Source organism: Artemia sp. Qi Xiang Cuo, chromosome 20, assembly GCF_049724085.1.
Source record: "Artemia sp. Qi Xiang Cuo chromosome 20, ASM4972408v1, whole genome shotgun sequence".
In the NCBI taxonomy this organism is placed as follows: Eukaryota; Metazoa; Arthropoda; class Branchiopoda; order Anostraca; family Artemiidae; genus Artemia; species Artemia sp. Qi Xiang Cuo.
Genome location: NC_142813.1, coordinates 51244029 through 51269103, shown reverse-complemented (window position 1 = coordinate 51269103; position 25075 = coordinate 51244029). Strand labels below are relative to the sequence as shown.

The 25075-nt window shown below is 33.7% G+C and overlaps 1 protein-coding gene and 2 pseudogenes across 2 annotated transcripts; 1 reads left to right on the top strand and 2 right to left on the bottom strand.

The window, feature by feature from the left end:
• Positions 1 to 11782: 11782 nt before the first annotated feature.
• LOC148940335 (uncharacterized) lies at positions 11783 to 13416 on the bottom strand (annotated as a pseudogene).
• Positions 13417 to 13493: 77 nt separating this feature from the next.
• LOC148940334 (uncharacterized) lies at positions 13494 to 15032 on the bottom strand. Its single transcript, XM_089106140.1, has 2 exons — positions 14426 to 15032; positions 13494 to 14071 (listed from the first exon to the last, which is right to left on the bottom strand). Exons 1-2 carry the CDS (start codon positions 15030 to 15032, stop codon positions 13494 to 13496), a joined length of 1185 nt encoding a protein of 394 aa, XP_088962266.1.
• A 961-nt stretch (positions 15033 to 15993) lies between these two features.
• LOC148940333 (cytohesin-3 pseudogene) lies at positions 15994 to 24044 on the top strand (annotated as a pseudogene). The gene is made up of 3 exons (XR_016143464.1): positions 15994 to 16005; positions 18225 to 18317; positions 22863 to 24044. The product of XR_016143464.1 is annotated as a cytohesin-3 pseudogene (transcript).
• The last annotated feature ends 1031 nt before the right edge of the window (positions 24045 to 25075 follow it).

The window sequence follows — 25075 nt, the reverse complement described above, 5'->3', positions numbered from 1 at the left end:
TACAAAAAGAGGAAGACATGCACTTTAAACATACAAACTAACAAAGACAGACACTTCAGACATACAAACCAACATAGACAAACACTTGAGACACACAAACAGAGAAAGATAAACACTTTAGACATACAAACAGAGAAAGCCAGACACTTCAGACATACAAAACAACAAAGACACTTCAGACATACAAACAGAGAAAATCAAGCACTTTAGACATACAAACCAACAAAAACAGACACTTTAGACATACAAACCAACAAAGACAGACACATCAGATAAACAAACCAACAAAGACAAACACTGCAGACATACAAACCAACAAAGACAGATACTTCAGACATACAAACAAACAAAGACAGACACTTCAGAAAAGCAAACCAACGAAGACAAACACTTCAGACATACAAACCAACAAAGACAGACACATCAGACAAGCAAACGAACAAAGACAAACACTTTAGACATACAAACCAACAAAGACAAACACTTCAGACATAAAAACCAAACAAAGACAAACACTTTAGACATACAAACAGAGAAAGACAGGCACTTTAGACATACAAACCAACATAGACAGACACTTAAGACATACAAACAGAGAAATACAAACACTTTAGACATACAAACCAACACAGACACTTCAGACATACAAAGAGAGAAAGAGAGTCACTTTAGACATACAAACCAACAAAGACAGACACTTAAGACAGACAAACAGAGAATGACAGACATTTTAGACACACAAAGAGAGAAAGACAATCACTTTAGACATACAAACAAGCAAAGACAGACAATTTAGACTTACAAACAGAGAAAGACAGGCACTTCAGACATACAAACAGAGAAAGACAGACACTTTAGACATACAAACAGAGAAAGACAGGCACTTCAGACACACGAACAGAGAAAGACAAGCACTTTAGACACACTAACCAAGAAAGACAGACACTTCAGACATACAAAAAGAGAAAGACAGACACTTTAGACAAACAAACAGAGAAAGACAGACACTTAAGACATACAAACGAACGGAAAGAGACAATTCCGACATACAACCAGAGAAAGACAAGCACTACAGACACAGAAACTAACAATGACAGTCACTTCAGACATACAAACCATCAAAGACAAACACTTCAGACATACAAACCAACAAAGACAGACACTTCACACATACAAACCAACAGACAGACACTTCAGACATACAAACAAACAAAAACAAACACTTCAGACATACAAACGGAGAATGACAGACACTTTAAACATAAAAACAGAGAAAGATAAGCACTTTAGACACACAAACCAGCAAAGACAGACACTTTAGACATACAAACAGAAAAAGACAGGCACTTTAGACATACAAACCAACAAAGACCGACACTTCAGACATGCAAACAGAGAAAGACAGAAACTTTAGACATACAAACCAACAAAGACAAACACTTCAGACATAAAAATAGAGAAAGACAGACACTTCAGACATACAAACCAACAAAGACAAACACTTTAGACATACAAACAGAGAAAGACAATCACTTTAGACACACAAAACAACAAAGACCGACACTTCAGACATACAAATTAGCAGAGACAGACACTTCAGACATACAAATCAACAAAGACAAACACTATAGGCATACCAACCAGCAAAGAAAGACACTTTAAACATATAAATTGAGAAAGACATGTACTATGGACATACAAAGCAATAAAGACAGACACTTCAGACATACAAACCAACAAAGACAAACACTTCAGACATACAAACAGAGAAAGACAGACACTTTAGACATACAAACCAACAAAGACAGACACTTCAGACATACAAACAACAAAGACAAACACTTCAGACAAGAAAACAGAGAAAGACATGCACTTTAGACATACAAACCAACAAAGACAGACAATTCAAAATGTTGCTGCTTCTTAATATTTTCTTGCACCAAACTAAGATTTTACCATAAGATTTTGACCAGCTACGAAAAATTAAAATTCTTCGAATACCCAACTGATTTAGAAGCAGCAACTGTGTAACCTCCTTGAACATTAAATATTATGAAGGCGAAGAGGCAGACAATTTCATGCTGTGTTTGGAATTATTTTGCCTTAAAATAGAACACCGTGAATGAATAATACTCTCAGGGTAAATAAGTTTTTAGTTTTAAAGTGGGGGGTGTCCGTCACCTTCCAGAACTGATTCTTGACTCGGCAACAAGGCTGAACAGACTCGTGTCTTTAAATGAGACGACACGTAACTATTTTCAAGCAGTTGGTGTTAGCAAACTCTACGCAAGAAGCGGTTAGTCTAAATATTAACAAAAGTCTAAGAATAGAGAGTTTCGATAACTTTAGATACGACAAAAAAGTGAATTTTGATTGTTATTTAAAATCTACAGAATTCATCAACTTTATTGTTACCATCAAAATCTAAAAACCAGAGAAAAATTCAGCTTTTTTTAAGAGGCAAAACATCAAGCTATCGTAATGAACATGACGCCATCAGATTCAGCAAACCAGACAATACTTGAGCCCCAAGAGTTTCGGGGGAAGGTTGACAAGCTGTAAAATTTGCCCATTGTTTACATATAGTACAGGTTATTGAGAAGTATATAGACGTTTTCAGGAGGGGATTTTGTGAAAGTTGGGAGGCCAAGTGGGAGGATCTCTCTATGGAAGAATTTTTCCTGGAAGAAAGGGAATTTTTCATGGAGGTGGAGAGTAGCCTTTCTTGAATAGGCTACAAGTTAGTCCGTCTTTCATTTTTTATGTTCTAAAAAAAGTTTATTTTCTCCTTCTTTTCTTTTTTTGTTTGATATTTAAGCCAGGGACTGTTAATTTCATCATTTCTTTAACTTTTTTTTCCACTTTCATTCTTTCGGCCTACAGTATATGCTGAAATTTTGTACATCTTTCGGGCGACAACTAGTCATAGTAATGATAAAACTCACAAATATAATGGTACATACTCAAAAAAAATAAATAAAAATCTCATAAGATCAAATCTTGAGGATGGGATCAAGCGGTGCAAAGAGATCATACTTAAAAGTTGTGTCATCAGACAAGTTCATGAAAACCCTATTACCAGTAGGCCAAGGACACTTGATATTTCCAATCAAATTGTATAAAACAGACTGAACGTGGTCACTAATGCCAGAGCCCCAAAACCCAGTAGGGACATATTTAAAGAAAAAAAGAGAAAATTTTACATTTCTACCAACTTTAAAACAAAAGAAAATCATCAAATCTATGACAATTTTGGAAATAAACTAATCATTGAGCATCTTTAAATAATAAACAATTTACAACCCTTAGCAGGACACGGACCCAGCGCCTTACTGTATTGAACTCAATCCTCAGAAAAATCTTGAAAGGTATATATTTTGAGAAGTTTAAATCTTAAGAGCTAAAATATCAAGTGTTGGTAAATTGAGGGGATGTATGAGAGGAACGCATATGCAACTAAACTGTTGCGCAAGTTTCTTTTTATATGGGGTTAAACATAGGGAATTATGTTTGACGGGAATTCCCCCCCCCCCACCCAAAAAAAAACAACAAAACAACAACAAATCTGCTGAGCTTAGCTGAGCAATAAAAAGCTGATCTAAGACATACACACAGCTATAATTCGTGTACAAATTCTTACCATATTCTTATCAGATAAAATTCTTATACAAAATTCAAATTTTGCCTTTCGAGATGTTCCGGAAGAATTATCTGGGGGCTATTTTTCGCGTGTTTGGATTTCTTGGAAAAATTGTCAAGGAAAAGGGAATGTCTAGAGCGATAGGATAAACAATTAAAGTCTTTTTTAAAATAAAAGTATGCTATGGAGAATTTTTCAGGCTGAATCGGACAGAAATTCTTTCGAATCACAGACAGTTCCGGACTTTTTTATGAATGGGACAAAAAATCTGGGGGAAAGCTCGTAATTCCTCACATCTCTTCGGTTACCACTATGGGACACTGCATCTGCAAATCAATAATTTACTGTTAAATTTCTAATTTCACTTATGTTGCGTAAAAAGCGTTAGTTTTAACTTTATGGAACTTTACGTTAAAGAACGTAAACGTAAACGATTTAAGTGTTTATCCTACATTTTTAAGTGAACCATCACGAGGATTTCTAGTGTGAAGGCCGTATGAATTAGCTAATTTAATCATTCTTTAGCATTGGAGTGTGCTGAAAATTTGAAAGTAATAAATTCGTAGGTGTTAAGAATAATAATTTAAACATAGAAATTCAGAATAATCCTTAGAAATCCTTAAAAGTCAAGCAGTGAGGTAGTTATGGATTTTAACCATCAAGGTCCCCAACCTCCACAGACCCGAACCAATAAGGACCTCAACCTCCAAGTGACCCCTCCCCGATCGACCTCTAATATCCCTTAACCCCAACTTTTCACCCCTCCCTCTATTTATTTTAATACATTTTCTTAAGTTTATTTTATTTTTAACTTTTTTGAACTTTTGTTTTTGTTTTTTATATTTTTTTAAAAGAAATTAATTTTTTTTTACATGTTATGGAAAAAAACATTTAATATCTTCAAAATACAAAATGAGCATAATATAAATATATTAGTCGTGACTTTTAATTTTAGAAAAATAATGTTTGTAGCAACACTTTCTTTTTTCTTGATTGAATTTTTTGGACTTGGAAAATTATTCAACTTCTTTTTAATTATTTTTTTTTCATTTATGTGGCTGTTTTAAGGGTACTCTATGGCTACTCATCGACACAACTTAGTTTATTATATATTTTCAAACAGTATTTTTGTACATTGGAAGAATACACACCTGCATCATATTTAAAAAAATGAACATTGCATTCGTTTTCCGTGATATTGATTACTATGTTGCTACTCTTTTCGAACACCAAAAGGCTCATGAAATGGACTATTACAAAGATCACTCATCAATAACAGGCTATGGTCTTGGCAGTTGGCTTTCAAAGATGTGGGAACACCTTAGTGGAGGCCTTTTTACTACAACCAGGATATCTTTCAACTTTTCTTTAAGTTTTTTTTTTTTTAAATTTTGTTCTTTTTTTTATTTATATTTTTTTCAACTTTCTTTTTTACATGTCTTAGAATGACATGAAATATACTTGTAACAAAAAAAAAATCACATTTATAATTTTAGAAATACAAAATGAGAAGGACATAGATGTGTAAGTCGTGACTTTTACAATTAGAAAAACAATGGTTCTAGTAGCATTTTTCTTTTTTGAATTGGAAATTTTTCAACTTTTATTTGTTCTAATTCATTTTTGTGGCTGTACCAGTGGTATACTTTGGCTGCTCATTGACACTACGTGGCTACACCAGTTGTGCTCTTTGACTAGTTATCGACACTATCTAGCTTATTATATGTATTAAATCAGTAATTTATCTACATTAGAAGGATAAACATTTGTATCTTATTTTCTTACAAAAAAATAAAAATGATTTATTAGAAAAAAGTGTGTGCACATGATAAAATCGTCGTTGCGTTGAATGCTGACAAAGACAAATACTTGAACTATGAAACAAGTACTAGTGGGGATCTTATTGGAAACGTATGCGAGCATTATTGTGGCAGTGAGAGATTGAATTTCTTTGGTTATTGACAACATTCAATGGTTATACAGTTAGTTATGCAAGAGTCAAATTTCAAGAGATGATAGTGTGAAAGATAATACGAGCCCAAAACTAAAAGTTGATGAAGAGGGCCAACTTCTTGCTCATTGTACGGATAACACGTTACCTCTTGATAAATCATATCAACATCTTTATGGTATTACCATTCAATAGAACGTATAAGCAAAACGAGCCTACTCCAGCATCAATGTCATGAATCATATCATGTCTATATGTCAGAGCTGTAACCTGTGTAAAAATAATGATATAATAGACAGTATAATCGAGAGCAAAATTAAAAGGGCATGGACAGATAACACCACGAAGGAAATAACGACAATTCAATGCAAAGCCTCAATGGTCGTTAATAGTATTATAACTGGTGTTTTACCGTCAAATTTCATCATTGAACAAAATATTAGCAATTATTAAAAAGGGAAAATGAAATATTCAAGAAAGTATGTGCACATAATAGAGTTATTGTAGGATTGCATGCTGACAAGGACATTTATTTGAACAATGAAAAAATTACTAATTGTGACACCTTTGGAAATGTATGTGTGCACTGTCATGACAGTGAGACATTGAATTTTTTCGGAGTATAAAAAAAATCAACATTGCTGATAGTGGATATAATAGAATAAAATTCCTAGAGATGATAGTGCTCAAAGATGATTCACGTCTAAAGGTAATAGTTGACAACGAGGGCCAACTTCTTGCTTGTAGCGTGGATAACACGTCACCTATTCATAAATCATGTTGGCATCTTTCGGGTATTAGCAATCAACGGAAGGTAAAACGAAGACAGGCATAATGCTGCACCGATGTCATAAGACATATAATGTCTTAATTGTTACCTGTGTAAAAATAAAGTGCAATAGACAGTGAAATCACCGGCAAAATAAAAAGGGCATTGGTAGATACTATCACTATGGACTTTAACGACAATTCTAAGAAAAGCAAAGCATCGGTGAATGTTGCTAGAACAATTCATCATATAGTCAAGGAACGCAATAATACCAAAGATGAAGTGCATATTGAAATTGTAGGTGACATTGCAGTAAAAATAGTGTATGATGCAAAATGGATTAATGATTATTCTACTGGCTATGAACTTGAAGAGAGTAGCTACAGTGTCAAGAGAATACATGATGAATCATTTTATGAAACAAATTCAAAGTGTCCAAAATTGTTTGATGATATTAATAATGTTTAATGATGTATGTAACATATCTTTATATTAATATTCTACATGTTGTTATTTCATTGAAAATATTTTATGTATTACTTTGATTAATAAAAAAAACTGATTTCACAAAATAAGTTTTTCAAAGAAAAGTAAAGAACTCCATTAAACCAAAAAGGAACAAAAATAAAATCATATAATCTACCAAGCGTGAAACTACCACAAATCAGCATCGATAAATAATAATACCCGAAACGAACAGAATTTACAATAAATAACCAAGTCAAACTCAAAACGAGCTGAAATTAACCGGAATAGGGCTCAAAATCCCTATGCCTACCCAAGGCCGGAACATAATTTAAAATTTACTGAAAAAATATAAGTATTTTCACTTTTAAAACTTTACTCAATTAAATAATATAAACTTTGATTGCTAAATACATGTATATTAAACTGACCATGCCTATTCATTTGTATTTTTTAGTACAGTGCAAGTAATGTTCTGTCCTTGGAAAGGCATAAAGGCTTTGAGCCCTACCCATGTTAATTTCGGCTTGTTTTGAGTTTGACTCAGTTATTTATTGTAATTTGTATTCGTTTTGGGTTTCATTTATTTATCGATAATGAGTTGTGGTAGTTTCACGCTTCATAGATTATATGATTTAATTTTTGCTCATTTTTGGTTTAATAGTTTTTTCCTTTACTTTAGAAAATTTATTTTGTTGAAATAGCTTTTTAATTAATTTATGTTCGTTTTGTAATGACATAGTCTTTTCAGGGAAAAAGAAAGTAATACTTTAAATCTTTTAATTTTTTTAAGACTTTATAGTTTGGCTTACTATTTATATGCTGGAGAAAAATTTTCAATTTTTAAAAACCTAAACCCTTTTAAAAATTCGGACCCAAATAGTAGTGTTTAATTTAGTTTCATACATCCTCTAGTTGACCTTAAATAGAAAACTTGATACCATTCACAAAATAATGTTTTTACTTTCTTTGATCGCTTGGATACACCCCTCCCCGCCCCCCCCCCTCGGGACGCACCTGCTTCCAACCACTGTTTTACTTTTGAATCTTAAAAGGAGCACTAGAATTTCCAATTTCTAATTAAATTCAATCAAATTAAGATTATTCAGATTATAATATCCTTAGCCTTAAGTGTTGTAAGGAGCAATACGGCTCAATTGCGACCGAAACTTTGAAAAACAGAATTTTAATATTAAATGAGGTATATAAAGAATCAAATTATCATGGTGATTGCAAATATATAAGGTTCATTAAGTTTAGTTTTACGCATCAAAGGCTAGGAGCCTGAGAAAATTTCCATGATTTTCAAAAAAAAGGGGGGGGCCCTAAAGAGTCAAGGAATCTTAATGCAAGTTTAGCCATTAGATTCAGCGTATTCAAGAACCCTGATTTCGAAGTTTCAAGCTTCCATCTGCAAAAATGTGGAATTTTCTATTTTTTGCCAGAAGAAAGATCACGGATGCGTGTTTATTTGGTTTTTTTTTCAGGGCTACAGGGCTAATTACATCAATCCAATAATCCTAGAATATAGAGAAAGGGCCTATTCGAACAAAAATTCAAAGTATTAGTGCTCTTTTTAAGTGACAAAAAAAATTGGAGTGCAAGTACCCTTTTTAAGTGCCCCCTCCACCCACCGTTTTTCCTAAAAGTCATCTGATCGAAATTCTGAGATAGCCATTTTGCTGTTTGTCATTTAAGAAAAAAAAATCCTTAAAAAACTAAGTTAAAAGTTAAAATAACTGATTTTGTCTAATTTTATAAACTGTTGCCAAACACATTAATGACAAAAACTAGATTATTTAAAATTGATAAAGCCTGTTAACTATTAGACAGGATTGATGAATAGAACACCAGTTTTTTGCGAATTTTACTAATCTATAAACTTATGAAGTTCCAAAAAATTGGTGTGTTTAGGTCTGAAAATTCAGGTTAAATATTAAAACAAAAATTGGTATTAAATTGTCACTATCTCAAAAAAATTTCAAAAAAGAATAATGAAAGAAAAGTTATGAAAACAAACATTACAGTTGTTTTATTAGGGTGAGACCACTCCTAAGGTTCAAGTTGTGGATGTTCAGTCTATAGTGCCTTCACTTTACTGTAGTTGTCTTTATTGCAGTCAAAATTAATACAAAAATCTAAGAAAATTCGTTAAGAGCCTTAATTTGGTGGCAAGTGGCATCATGTACTATGTTAGTACATGTTATGAGCATTTTATATGACATCATTTAAGCATTTTCTTATATGATGTCAAGCATACCATAAATAAGATTGTTGAGTTTCCAACGCATCATTTTATTAAATATTATAATGTCTATTGGAAGGTTCCAAAACAGAAAAAATTTGCAGTTGCAGTTGCTATAAATGATGATCCTTTGGAACCAACACCTGAACTATCAAATGTGATAAGATATGAAAACTGAAAAACTGGATTGTCAATTCCGACAATACCAATACGGATAGCTAAGGCAAAGGTCATTGCTAAATTGTCTGAAGTAATCAAAATTCAAAACCGTGTCAAAAATTAAAAACCTCGTTACCGAAATTATTTTCTCAAAGTATAAGCAGTCCTTTTAAAAATTTCATATTTTTTTTTTTTTTGATAAAATAAAATAGCTTTGTGATTAACCTTACAGGTTTTAACGCATCCAGTTATATAGTGTCAGTTGGAAGGCCCAAAAAACGAAAATTTGCAATTATTATAAATGATGATTCTCTTAAAAGACCTTCAAAAAGAAAACTGAAATTTTCAAGCTCGGTACATATCGTTGTTAGAAATCGGACTAGCTTCAATAACCCAATATTTTTAAAAGACATTAAATAGTGTAAAGAGCAAAAAGTTGTAATCGCAAAAATATTTGTACATATTTTAACAAGTGATTTCAACAGCTCAAAAACCTTAAAAACAAAAATCTTTTTGAACACAACTTTTTTACATTAGTAGGAATGCCTAGAAAAAAATTGCAATTATTACAAATGATGATTCTCTATTTTGACAAGGGATTACAACAGCTCAAAAACCATAAAAAAAAAAAAAAAAAGTTTCAAGCTCATTACATAATAATCAAATATCTGTGAAAAGGATGCAGTATGAAAAGACATTAAATTGCTGGGAGAAAAAAACTGGTAATTTCAGAAATATCCGTATGAATTTTAACAAGGGATTACAACAATTCAAAACCTTGAAAAGAAACAGTATGAAAAGACATTAAATTAAATATCTTTGAAGACAGCAAATTGTCTGCGGTTAGAAGACAAGCAAAAAAGAGAATCCAAATGTAGAAGCCTGCCACATGCCGGAGCCGTGTGGCTGTTAATTGCAGAAATATTTCTATATATTTGAACAACGGATTACAACAATTCAAAAACCTTAAAAAAGAAAACCAAGTTTCAATCTTAGTAGATATCGTTGTTAGACGTTGTAAACAGACTTGCATAAACAATCAAATGTGTTTGACAAGACCGCAATATGAACCGTGCCGGGCCGTGTCACGTGGCAGGACCTGGAAGTGAAGCAATCAGGCTCCCGGTACAATATATATGCATGTATCCATGTTGAGCATATATAAACTTTTTTTTCTTTTGCGCAAATCTGTAAGCAAAATTTTTACGTAGTTAAAATTTATTAAATTACAAGATTATAGATATTCAGTCTTTTTTGAATTTCAACTCTAGTCTACCCTACCACCCTGAAGTATTTCCTTCTCAACAGCCCCAACTGTACTTCTTACTATGTGATTGGCAATTGCTGTTCAAGCAACAATGAAAAATAAAGTGGCCTAGCAATTTTATAAATTATAAAATTTTTAGGCAAATTTCTATATCAGGGGCTTCTTGCTATCTTGGAAAGCTGTTGATTTAGGTGAAAAAATATATCAGAAATAGCTTTGGTTATGTATTTTGCTAATCAGTGTGTTCAGATCTTATCTCCTTTGAAAGAAAGCAATATTATGGTAGATCTGAGGACTTTGATCTTATTTCTGTGGCTGTTTTTTTTTCTTTTGCAAACCTCTTTTTTTATTCAACACTCAAATTATTAATACAATTAATAGTTTTTAATTACCAACTCATTTTACTAATAATCAATTATATCTAATTGAATAAAAATATAAACTGTTTTTTTTGTGTTTACTAGTAATTGCTAGATGACAGCAAAATTATATTGTTAATGCGTTTTGACCACCTGGTATATTTAATAACTTTGGATTCAATGAGATCCATTTCTGATTCTAAATTTCAAGACCAATTCTAGTAAAATATTTTTTTTAGTCAGACAGTTTTTTCTAAGAAGCAATAGCTTAGTTTTTGGTATTTTGAGGGATCAGAAGCTTTGTGAAGATGTAACGTTAAGGTTCAAACATTGTGGTATTTAGTAATGTTACATTCGAGTAGGGTCTTTCATACCAGGCAAACCAGGTATTGAGCAAGTCTGGATAAAGTACTTCTCCCAATCCAAAACAATTCAGACCTCTGGTTAGCAACAGAAATAATACTGACCTCAATTAACACCCTGCTTTTTTCAGAAAGAAGAGAAAATGTGGGTCCATCCAATCTTCCATCCATAAGAGAGGTTAGAAACCAGATTAGACTGGGTAACATTGCTACAGAGCCACAGATCAAATGATATTGCTTTCTGGAACTTTTTGAGTGAAAGATTACGTAAATTGTTTATAAAACGAGAATAAGCATATGCAAATAAAATAACATGGTGTTAGATAAGGGCTAGTCAAATACCAATTTATTACTCAATTATAAACACTTCACAACGAAATTATTGAGTGCGATTATATTCATTTCTTTCACCCTGCTGTGTATCCAGTAGACATCACAATAACAAAATAATACACAAACTTGTTTTTCCTAGCCTTTTGGACAGTTTTGTACAATGTTGCACTATGTTAACTATGAAGCGACGTAAAAGATGTCAGTATAATATTCTAAATATGTAAATAGGTAAAGTACCAATTTTAAAAGGGTCCGTAAAAGTACTACAAAATACCCAATTTTACCAATGACAACACTCGAACAAACCAATATTCATCTTTTCTTTACTTCTGCAGTGGTTTCCCTAAGGATATATTAATCACTCATAAGGACTTCGCCACATTGGAACAATCCTAATGAGCATACATCCCCCTTTTATCTCTTGATTAGAAATCCTGGTGACAATCATAGTTTTAAGGATTTACTCCTCTGAGTACAGACCAAAAACTACATACGTATTTTTTTACAATATTTGAATCCCAATGATAAGTAAAGAGATTTTAAAAAAGGAAAGAAAACATTATAAAAAGAATAAAATGGATTTTACTGGGGTGGTTATTCAAACATGGATACATATAGTGAATAATTTGGGAGGGGGGGGTGGTATTCATAACCAAAGAAAGGAATAAGTTAAAACAAAACACAAAAGAAACTCACAGAGGAAATGAACAAAAATATTCCACAAATCAATTTATGAACTGACAAAAATATATAAATGAGTAGCAACAAAACAGACGAACAGTTTACAATGCGGCTCAGCAAGACCACAGGGGTTGTTATTGTAGATAATAAATGGGTTGTTATATGATTGTTAAGATTAAATTTAGAAGAATATTCTCTTTTTTATATGTCACACTTAAATGGCTTCTCACCAGTATGTACTCTTTGGTGCTGAATCAAATTGCTTGACTGAAAAAAAGTTTTCTCACATATATCACACTTATACGGTTTCTCACCAGTGTGTACTCTTTGGTGGTAATTAAAATTGCTTGACCGAGAAAAAGTTTTCTCTCATATATCACACTTAAACGGTTTCTCACCAGTGTGTACTCTTTGGTGCCGAATCAAATGGCTTGACTGAGAAAAATTTTTATCACTTATATCACACTTAAATGGTTTCTCACCAATGTGTACTCTTTGGTGCTGAATCAAAATGCTTGACTGAAAAAAAGTTTTCTCACATACATCACACTTAAATGGTTTCTCCAAAGTATGTACTCTTTTGTGGTTAATCAAACGGTCTGACCGAGAAAAAGTTGCGTGACAGACCTCACATTCGAACAGTTTATCACCAGTGTGTACTCTGTGGTGCTTTATCGAACTGCTTGACTGCGCAAAAGTTTTATCACATATATCACACTTATAAGGTTTCTCACTAGAGTGTACTCTTTGGTGGTTGATCAAAATGCTTGACTGAGAAAAAGTTTTGTCACAGACATCACATTTAAACGGTTTATCCCCAGTGTGTACTCTTTGGTGCTTAATCAAATTGCTTGACTGAGAAAAAGTTTTATCACATATATCACACTTAAATGGTTTCTCACCAGTATGTACTCTTGGGTGCTTAATCAAACTGCCTGACTCAGAAAAAGTTTTCTCACATATATCACACTTAAATGGTTTCTCACCAGTATGTACTCTTTGGTGGTTGATCAAATTGCTTGACTGAGAAAAAGTTTTGTCACAGATCTCACATTTAAACGGTTTCTCCCCAGTGTGTACTCTTTGGTGATTAATCAAAGTGCTTGACTCCGAAAAATTTTTATCACATATATCACACTTATACGGTTTCTCACCAGTATGTACTCTTTGATGCTTAATCAAATTGCCTTACTCAGAAAAAGTTTTCTCACAGACCTCACATTTAAACGGTTTATCCCCAGTGTGTACTCTTTGGTGGTTAATCAAATGGCTTGACTGAAAAAAGTTTTCTCACATATATCACACTTAAATGGTTTAAATGGTTTCTCACCAGTATGTACTCTTTGGTGCCTAATCAAAATGCCTGACTCAGAAAAAGTTTTCTCACATATATCGCACTTAAATGGTTTCTCACCAGTATGTACTCTTTGGTGGTTAATCAAATGGTTTGACTGAGAAAAAGTTTTGTGACAGACATCACAATAGAACGGTTTATCCCCAGTGTGTACTCTTTGGTGGTTTATCGAACTGCCTGACCGCGCAAAAGTTTTCTCACATATATCACACTTAAATGGTTCCTCACAAGTGTGTACTCTTTGATGCTTGATCAAACTGTTTGACCCAGAAAAAGTTTTCTCACAGACCTCACACTTAAACAGTTTCTCACCGGTATGTACTCTTCGGTGATTAATCGAACTGCTTGACTGAGAAAAAGTTTTATCACATATATCACACTTAAATGGTTTCTCACCAGTATGTACTCTTCGGTGTTTAATCAAATGGCTTGACTGAGAAAAAGTTTTGTGGCAGACCTCACATTTGAACGGTTTATCCCCAGTGTGTATTCTTTGGTGATTTATCAAACTGCTTGACTGCGCAAAAGTTTTCTCACATATATCACACTTATATGGTTCCTCACAAGTGTGTACTCTTTGATGGTTAATCAAATTGTCTTACTGAGAAAAAGTTTTCTCACAGACCTCACACTTGAACAGTTTCTCACCGGTATGTACGCTTTGGTGCCTAATCAAATGGCTTGACCCAAAAAAAGTTTTATCACATATATCACACTTAAATGGTTTCAATGGTTTCTCACCAGTATGTACTCTTTGGTGCCTAATCAAACTGCCTGACTCAAAAAAAGTTTTCTAACATATATCACACTTAAATGGTTTCAATGGTTTCTCACCAGTATGTACTCTTCGGTGGTTAATCAAATTGCCTGACTGAGAAAAAGTTTTCTCACAGACCTCACATTTAAACGGTTTACCCCCAGTGTGTAGTCTTTGGTGCTTAATCAAATGGCTTGACTGAGAAAAAGTTTTCTCACATATATCGCACTTAAACGGTTTCTCACTAGTATGTACTCTTTGGTGGTTAATCAAATTGCCTGACCGAGAAAAAGTTTTCTGACAGAACTCACATTTAAACGGTTTATCCCCAGTGTGTACTCTTTGGTGGTTAATCAAATTATTTGACTCAGAAAAAGTTTTATCACATATATCACACTTAAACGGTTTCTCACCAGTATGTACTCTTCGGTGGTTAATCAAATTGCCTGACTGAGAAAACGTTTTCTCACAGACCTCACATTTAAACGGTTTATCCCCAGTGTGTACTCTTTGGTGATTAATCAAATTGCTTGACTCAGAAAAAGTTTTCTCACATATATCACACTTAAATGGTTTCTCACCAGTATATACTCTTCGGTGGTTAATCAAATTGCCTGACTGAGAAAGTTTTCTCACAGACCTCACATTTAAACGGTTTATCCCCAGTGTGTACTCTTTGGTGGTTCTCATGCCATGAAGTTCCAATGAACTTTAAATCCTTGATCATCGCCTCTTCGTGCCCATTAAGGGGCTACCTGGTTTTGGTTTTACCCGAGATGGATTGCAAAAAACACAATTTTTAGCATCTGCCTTTTTTTCCTCCGTGCATTTAGTCAGCTTTGTCAGTTTTGTGCAAGGTTTGATGGTGACAGGTTAGGTTGGTTTATGTCAGATTAGGTTTCTAACCCATTTCTGATATTCATAATTAATCATAATCTAACCTAACTTTAACTTTTATCATCAAACCTTGCATGAACTGACAAAGCTGATTGAATCCAAGCAGAGATAAAGGAATTTCGCACAGTCACCGATGAATGTCGACATTGCCCAGGTTTCGAACATTCACAGTAACATATACACAATCATTTTTTTAAATTATGGTTCTCAATTAACTATACTCGTCCTATAACCCCTTATCAAACTCTTCTATAGCAAAATTACCTTGTTTCCAAAGCCAGCCTTCTCGATCCGGGTTGAAAAAAGTTAGCATTAAGTCATTGCCATCATCCTCAGGGATTTTGAATGGCTCGGCCTTGACAATATCATATATACTCTGAAAAGAAAGATAAACTATCACAACCTCTAAGGGCGAATTGAAGATGCTTCACTACTGGGTTTCCATGGCTCGCAACAACCACATGGGTACAAGTAAAAATGGGTACCCCCTTTTTGCAGATTATTAATCAATAATTATGCAGAAAGAGAAGGTCAATACAATAATATGTTGGCCAGTCTGTCCCATAGAAATAACATAGCTTTTTATTACCATCCCCACTTGTTACTTAAAAATAGCTTAAAGCCCAAAAATAGCAAATGAGATGGTGGATAAAATATTTTTATTTTAAAACATATAAAGTAATATGTAGCACAAGAAAAAAAGAAATAAAAATCGGAAATTAAATTTTTAATGAAAAGACCACAATATGCAGTTATGCCGTTTTCGGTAATATCTGCGCCAAAAATAAAGAATAAAATAAAATAAAAGCTGGTTAAAAAATCAGCAAAAAATATATAACATGAAATAGATTCGGAAAGTTTTCTTAAAAAGTGCAGTAGTCTTAGAGACTGCAAATGACAGAATGTTTGCGGACGACAAGCGGCGGTTCAAAGTGGCAACACCGACGAAAATATGTCATTTCCCTATAGATTTCATATTTTGGAAACTACCAAAAAATACCTAAGATAAAAGCTGTGTTTAAGCGGTTCAAAGTGACAACACCGACTAAAATGTGGCATTTCCCTATAGATTTCATAATTTGGAAACTACCAAAAATAACTTATATAAAAGCTATTTTTAAGTATAAATAGACCCAAGGTAAAATGTCTTTCATAATAATACCTGTTTTCTATCAGAGCATTTTCTCTGGAGTTGCCAGGGGTGTAGCTCGGTTATTCTTATTGGGGGGGAGGGGTGCATATCCGGATAGTCAAGGGGCATATTATATTTTTTCTCCAAATTATTAGGGAGGGAGCAACTGCCCCCTTGCCTCCCCCCTCCCAATCGGTACCCCAAGGAGTTGCGATATGTATTTAGTGTATTTATGCGTCGTGGAATTATTGGGCATAAATAAATGGCGAACAAATGCATATTCAGAACGTAAAATAATAATATAAAGTTTAATAAAAGTTAAAATAGGGATAAAATCCTTTTAATAGACAGTGATGATAATAACAGTGATAGAAATTCACAAAAATACTAGATATTTCGGTCACATATACAGTGACCGTCATCAGTTTTAATACTGATGACGGTCACTGCATATGTGACCGAAATATCTGGTATTTTTGTGAATTTCTATCACTGTTATCATCATCACTGTCTATTAAAAAGATTTTATCCCTATTTTAACTTTTATTTATCGTCATGGAAAGGCAGCGTGGTCTTCGAACTTATCTACGTCATAAATATAAAGTAGGTTTATTATTTAAAATCATGCGCAATTTTACCGCTTTGATATTATTAGGGAGGCCGTAGACAGTCAATCATTTTGATCAAAAGTTTCCGTCAATGGGTTGAGGTGTGATTTAATCAACCTTCAATCGACCCTTCAATCAACCCTTCAATCTAGGACAAAGCTAATCTAACAAACTGCTTTTGGTCAAAATGATTGAGTCATTCAAACTTTCTATCAATCACCGTCAATGGCGATGCACTAACAGGCTTCTAGACGGGCAATCAGGCTTGAGTCAATCGGTTGACGAAAGTTTTTGATCAAAATGATTGACCGTCTAGGGCCTCCTTTACATTATATCAGTGGATTACTTTTAAAATAGCAATGGCTATGACGACAGTTTTTGTTCATGGCTGAATACCATTATTAGTATTGATTTTCCAATAGCTCAAGAGATATTATAGACTACATAATCAAACATCATCTTACAGCGAAAGACACCAAATACTTTGTGAGCCTAAAAATTTATCTCTAATTTCTTTTCAGAGGAGTCCAATGTCTCTGGAGTCCCGAACGGTCATTGATGTCGCAACTGGGAAAAACCCCAGACACTTTTTTCATCATGCGCAAAAGCAAAGGACAAATGTCGCATTTTTATAAGATAATAAGACAGCACAATTTCTTTTTCGGGGGCAAGTTTGGGTTCAGGGATTCAAAGAAAGAACAATCTCTAAAAAATGTATATCTAAATTCAATTACAGTTCAATAAATTATTATGAAATATAGCAATATCAGTAGGTCCTATCTATATTAAAATCGAAATACAAAATCAAAATCTCTCAAAAATTGTGGAAGGGGACTTTCTGGAGGGGGAAAAAGGAGCTAAAACGTAAATTTAAAACCAACAGAAAACAAATTGCATTTTTGTTTTGCCTGGTTGCCTTTGGCATATTTTCGTAATAGAATAATTTATATTTCTATCTGTAAAATAAATGTAAATTCCATTTGTTTGATAGCTGCAGAAGTAGGTGTAGTCCAGTAAAGAGCGAAAAATTGTAATCGGAAAATATTTTTAAAGAAACTGTCTATTGTTATCGCTTCCAAATTTAAACTAATTGAAGCCGTGACTGCACAAGTGATCACACTTGTGCGTTGGCAGAGGGTGTTGTCTTCACGGGCATAACCCCTTGTTGTGCAGTATCTTATTGCAGTAATAGTACTATCTAACTGTCGAAACGCCTTTTTCTTACTTGTTTTGTTGTTCTTCCAGGTGGTCGCTATTTTGAACGACAACTGTTTATATTACTTCGAATATACAACTGATAAGGAACCAAGAGGGATTATCCCATTAGAAAACATTAAGGTTAGCTATACCCTTCTCTTTTTTTTTATTTATACAAATTAGATGGCGCTTGCACCGACATAAAAACACAATGATTAATTTCTGCTGTATCTTAAAAATTTTAAATAATTATTGTTTATGTCACCATTTTCCTTTTGGGACGGAGTTCTCTTTATCCCCATACGCAGACCAACAAGGCCATTTCCAGGGAATTTGTCGGAGGGGGGAGAATGTGGGGGGTTACAAAAAAATTCCAAACGCGGCAAAAAGTTTTATATGTGCGTGGTGTTCTTTTATTAGTTTTGCACCCATTTCAGGGCCGAGTTTGAAACCAGGTGACCTCCAACCTCCCCCCCCCTCCCCGAGATACGGCTATGTAGACAAATGGGCCGTGTAGCGCAGGTACTGCTCTTCTGTTCCACTATCTTTGGCCGGGAGTGCTGTATGTGCTTGGGGTCAAATCACCCCGACGCTTCCCGTTGTTTATGAAGTATCCTAAAATTAAATTAATAATGTATTGAAATTTTACATATAAGTAGGAATATTTACTTTTTGTAGTTTTTGTTCTTTTATTTAATTAAATTTTTTTAATTTCATCTAAATTAATGTGCATCATAAAATTTGTGGAGGGTGTGTACGCCCCATGCGTGCGTTTCTCCTCTTTAGTAGACCTCTCAAAAAGAACCTCCTTCGTGAGAGAGCGTTTAGTCTCTTTTGCCTTTTTTTGTCGTGCCAGATTTTAGGGATAAACATATATTTCATATGCCAAGATACAATTAGAGAAATTTAAACAACGATTTACAGTAGAATTCTAAACAGGTAAGGGAATGTTTATGCAAGAAAAAATGCCTACGGAATTTTAATTGATTGTTAGCATAGAAAGTTTAATAAGTACTATATATTAGTAAGCTAGGAGCAAGAGATGCAAAAAATGGTTTCTTTAAGCATCATAATAGCTTCAGAACATTTTCTGGAAGGGAAATTTTGTTCAGGAGGGGGGGCTGAGGGTGGTTCGGAGTAGGTTTTAACGCACAATCTTTTTTTAAAGCGCAAAATAATTGTTTTATGTATTCTTATTACGTTTTTACAAGTCGAAAAAAATGTTGAGAGGGGAGGGGGTTTTAGCCCTGAACCCCTCCCCCTGAACCCCTGTACATGGCCTTAAGCAAGTGTCATACAATGTCATTACAAATGTCATAAAAAAGGGGCATGTGAAAACCCTGTAGGCTAATTGTAAGCTTATGGATTTAGAGAAACAATCTAACCTGACATATGGTATGTTGGGTGGAAAAGACAGTGTTGGGTGATCAACAGAATCTCATAAATGTAAGTACTAATTGGTTCCAAGTCAACCCACTGCCCTCCTGGATCCTCCAAGGGTAGGGATAAAGCTCTGGAACTCACCTAATCTTGCATTGTTTATGCCATGAAAACACATATTGATACAAGACTCTTTTGTTGGGATTTTCGTGACATTTTTTATTTGTGGGTACAGCCTGGCGTGAAAAAAAACCCGCCCCCGCCTCTCCGAAATGTTTGACTCATAAAAACGTAACAAAAATGAATATAAAACCAATTTTTGATGCCCCTCCCCCCCCCTCCAAAAAAATAAAACTAGATATGGCCCTGCTCGTGAGAGTGGAAACTGACGCTAGTGGCACAAAAAATCACCAGCACCATCTAGGGTTTGGCGTTTTTTAGTGTAAAAATAGGCAAAGTTAGTTAATCAGTTTAATTGGCAAAATTAGTGAAGTCTTAAGTGTGTGATTTTATTTCCTGAAAAAAAAACATTTTGAAGTTTGAAAAAATGCCAAGAAATGTCAAGCGCTAGATGGCGCTATTGGTTTTTACTTTCCGACACTAGTGCTGGTTTCCACTCTTATAGGCCACACATACTTTATGACCCCAATTGTAAAATTGATGTTTGAATTTTCGAATTTTTAATGATTTGATTTCCACGATAAAAATAAAGATCCATTGGTGGCGCATAGGGCGTCGAGTCGACGTTTCAGTTGCTGGGTGTTTTTCAAGGAACAAGTGGCAAGCTTGTCGCCCAACGTTGCTGCAGCGGGGATCGAACCCTGGTGCTTCGGATTGGCAAGCAGAGCATCAATCGATTGATTTCCAGGGGCATTCTTAATTATATCCCGGCACGTATGGCTTGGGGGGGGGGGTTGCTTTCGAAAAAGTATCAAAATAGGCGAATTATATTGAAAACAATGGCTTATTGGGGAAATCGTACTTTCAAACGCTTTTATTTTACTTTGTGTGTTTAGAGACTCAGACAAATCAAAAATCCGTTTACTGGTATGAAATTAATCAATTACAAGAACCGTGGCCATTGGTTATTTGAAAGAAAATGGTCTCGGTCAGGGTTGCCACCCTGACCTGGAAGAATTTAGTAAATCGGAGAGGAAAAATTTACTAGATCGCATCTGTTTTTACTAAATACTCAAAAAAAATTTTGCGGGTGCGGCGTAGCCCCACGCCCACCATCAAGCATCGACTTTTACTATAGGAAGATAATCACTACGATTTTCATAATCTTCATTTTTAGTTGGTAAGATTTGATACACACAAAGCTGATTTTGTCGACCTTTAGACGCTGGAAGTGAAGTGTCTGTTTATGAAAACAGGTGACTGCTTGTCTGTCTCTGAGACAGACAAGCAAAACTGTAAAACAGACAAGCAAAAATTGTAAATTATCACACATTTACGATAATTTTTTTCCCTGAATTCATGGAAAATAAAAAAAAAGTTTTGTTTTCTATAAATCATGACTTTTTACTAGTTTTTACTAGATCTAGTAAAATCCTGCTGACGGTGGCAACCCTGGTCTCGGTCTGAAAAATGGTCTGAAAGAAAATTGGTTATTTGAAAGAACGTGGTCTCGACATTCGTTTTACAAGCAAGACTTATTAGCATAAAGTATGAATCCTAAATTTCCCGAAGACTATATAAATACTAAAAAAAGATTATTCAAATAAGCATTCACATCTCCAAATAGGTCAACAAATATTTCTGCTACCCTTAAATATTGGAACTTTTTCGACCAAAATTGGAAGCTAAAAACATGGCATGTTTTAAAACTGTTCAAATGGCTTTCCATGTGATAACTCGCTCACTCTTACCTTTTTAGTCCTAAAAAATTTTCTATTTGGGGGGGGGGGGGGTAACGGGATTTTTTTTTTTGTACTTTTGAGAACTTTTGGAGAAAATAACATGTTTCTTTCAAAAAATTTTAACTAAGGAAATTCAAGGAATATTTACATCTTATCAACTAGGCCCCTTTTATAGGGATCTATTCAGAGTGTATTTGTAGCTAAAATCTGCCTATGTTTTTGTTTTTATAGAGAGGGGGTGCAAATACTCTGTCTATTTCACCTCTATGGGGTAAGTATTTTTATATGTACTTCAGACTATATATTTTACATACTAATACTTGTATTCTCTATTTGGTGTGTTTTGATTTTCGATGACCAAATAGGCTCAGTTTTTTTATTTGTTTTGGACTTCCGGCTTTTAGAAAGTCGACATAACCTGACATGCATGATGGATTGGGATTTAAAAAAGGAAAAGCCGAAAGAAAAGCGGGCGATCCCTTTTTTTCTGTTTTGTTTGTTTTCCTTGTGAAAACAGAGACAGCCGTTTCGTTCGAGATATGTTTAGATTCACAGTAAATCAAGTTAAATAGACTTGAGGGACTTCCGACCTGGAATGTATTTTGAGAAAGTCTCTTCTGGTCTATAATTAAACTTTTTTTTTTAATGAGGATTTTATGAGGATAACAAGCCATGATTGAGAATTACGTAATAATCAGATCAAATTTTAAAACAACAGGGAATTTACCTAAAACGGTGGAATTGTTTAAAACTTTAAAATATTTCGGCTCTATTTCTAAGAGTTGTCCTCAGCAAGCTGCGCATATAAATAAAATAAAACTTATAAAAAATAAAATCTTTCAAAATAAAATTGAGAAAATTAAAACAGTCCCAGAACTGTGACTGTTGAGTCCTGGTTGAACGTTGTTGAAGTAATGATTCTGGGACAAATTTTTAACTAGATGGAAACGTCCAATGAATAAAGAAGTATTTTAGGGGTTTTGAATTCCTGTAGGGGTTGGGGTTTTTCTGTCCCCGTTAAGGTACATACAATTATTTAGAATTACCCAGCTAATAAGTATTGAGATTGAAGAATTCATATACAAAATCTATATTTGACTACAAAATTTTTTGATTGTTTTGTTGAAAATTTTGGATAAAAATTAATAAAAATATAGCGTTGCACTCTAAGTCGGGGACACGTGCATGATTTTGGTGAGTTATATGGAAAATAAAATAATTTGAAGATAAAATCGTAAAAACTTGTTTTTATTCAGAGGGTCAAGGGCCCAAAAATATTCCGTCTCTGTGTGTCCCTGTTTGCGCTATAAAACTAAAATTGTCATGTCTCCTCCTTCCCCCCCCCTCCCCTCCTCTCACTCTCCCTTTCTTTTTTCTGATTTTCTGAAAAAGGAGAGATAGTGAAGTGGTTTTAGCAATTGCATAAATTGTGTTTCTTTTGTAGGTAAGAGAGGTTATAGACCGAAGTAAACCTCACTGCTTTGAACTACATAGAGATGCAGGCGTAATAAAAGCCTGTAAAACTGATAGCGATGGAAAAGTGGTCGAAGGTAAACACACTGTTTATCGAATGTCTGCCGCGTCAGCTGAAGAGAAAGAACATTGGATGAAATGCATTCAACAGCGAATAAGTCATCATCCATTTTATGACATTCTTGCTGAACGAAAAAATCGAATACAAAAACAGGTAGCAGATTAAGGACGTAAACCGGATACCCATGGTTTGTTGGTTAAATTGTTCTTTTTGAAAACATTCGTATCAATGGATTTGTGAATTAGATGTGTGGCCGTAAGCTATAAATAAGTGAAATACCTAAGCCACAAATAGTGGAAAAACATTCGAAAATTTTTGTGGTGCCACATGTAAGAACCGTGGCTTTTAATGTGAATGATGATAGTCTGCTGAGTCGAAGCACTGAAGCAAAGTGGGAATAAAATAGTGCATAAAGTGCTGCAATATTTGCTTGCTCAGTTTCCACTGATATATGAACTGCTGCAAATTTAAAGTGCTATAACACATACAACACTGCAACATTGAAAGTTCAGTGCACCAAGACTTGCATACACAGTTCCCCTGATATGTCAAGTGCTGCAAATTTAAAGTGCTATAACACATACAGCACTGCAGCATTGAAAGTTAAGTGCAGCAAGATTTGCATACACAGTTCCCCTGATATGTGAAGTGCCGCAACGTGGGCTCCGACACCAGTAAGTGTGTGTATAAACTGATATTGACGATATGCAATAAATTTCCAATTTGTGATGCTCCTGAAGTTCGAATCCTGAATCAAAATTTTACCTTGGATGAAAAATGGTGTTTGAATTATGTTCCCTATCAATTCGTTTGATTCACAATTGTTTGTTATTTAAAGTTACATGGCGTATTGGCAGGGTCGTAGCTAGAAAGTTTTGCCGACCCTAAATGGTATTTTCTCAATGCTCACAAAAAAGAAAACATTTACGATGAGGAATACAAATAGAAATATTTATTGAAATCACGCTTGCCTCGCTCACATGCGTAGGGTGTGGCCCTTGGTGTCTTTTTATTCAGACCTTGTCAGTTTTAGTTTTTATAAGAAAAATTGATTTTTAATAAAGTGTCATTGAAGAACTTTTCTTTAAATAATGTATTTTCAAATATTTATTATTAGTATGCCAGCCAGGAGGAGACAGGGTCTAGACCGCATTGTATATCCTTCATTGGGGGTTCAATTTCCGAGGTTTTGCTTAACTTTCCTTATTTGCGTATTTTACTTTTTTTAATTTATATATATAGATTCGTCATTAATGATATTTTTCATGCATGTAGCATCATTATTCTCTCTTTTTTTTATACCCTTAAATTCTATTTCCCCATAAGTCTACACAATCATGGATTTCTAAAAATTTGGCTTTAGTTTCTACAGTTTGATAAATTTTTTTAGTATCAATTCTTTTTTTATAGTATCAATTGTTTTTTATTGTAACGATTCTATTTTTTATACTATCAATTATTCTTCTATCAATCTATCAATTATATATATATATATATATATATATATATATATATATATATATATATATATATATATATATATATATATATATATATATATATATATATATATATATATATATATATATATATATAGCAGTATGAAAAGACATTAAATTGTGTAAAGAGCAAAAAACTGGTAATTGCAAAAATACTTGTATATATCTTAACAAGGGATTACAACAATTCAAAACCTTAAAAAGAAAACCAAAAGTTTGAAGCTTATTAGACAATCAGTGTTAGAAATCAGATTTTCTTGAATAATCAAATATCTATTAAAGACCAGTGTCCACAGTATGAAAGGACATTAAATTGCATAAAGAGCAAAAAACTGGTAATTGCAAAAATATTTTTATATATTTTGACATGGAATTACAACAGTTCAAAAATCTTAAAAAAAACAAAGGTTGAACAATCGGTGTTAGAAATTGGACTTGCTTCAATAATCAAATATCTTTGAAAAGACACAGTATGAAAAGACATAGTATGAAAAAAATTTGTCTAGAGTTAGACCCAAAAAACGAAAATTTACAGGTGTTATAAATAATAATTCGTTGGAAGAAAAATAAGTTTTTGTCCCACCACCTGAACAATTAAAATATCTACAACCTGGACCATCATGT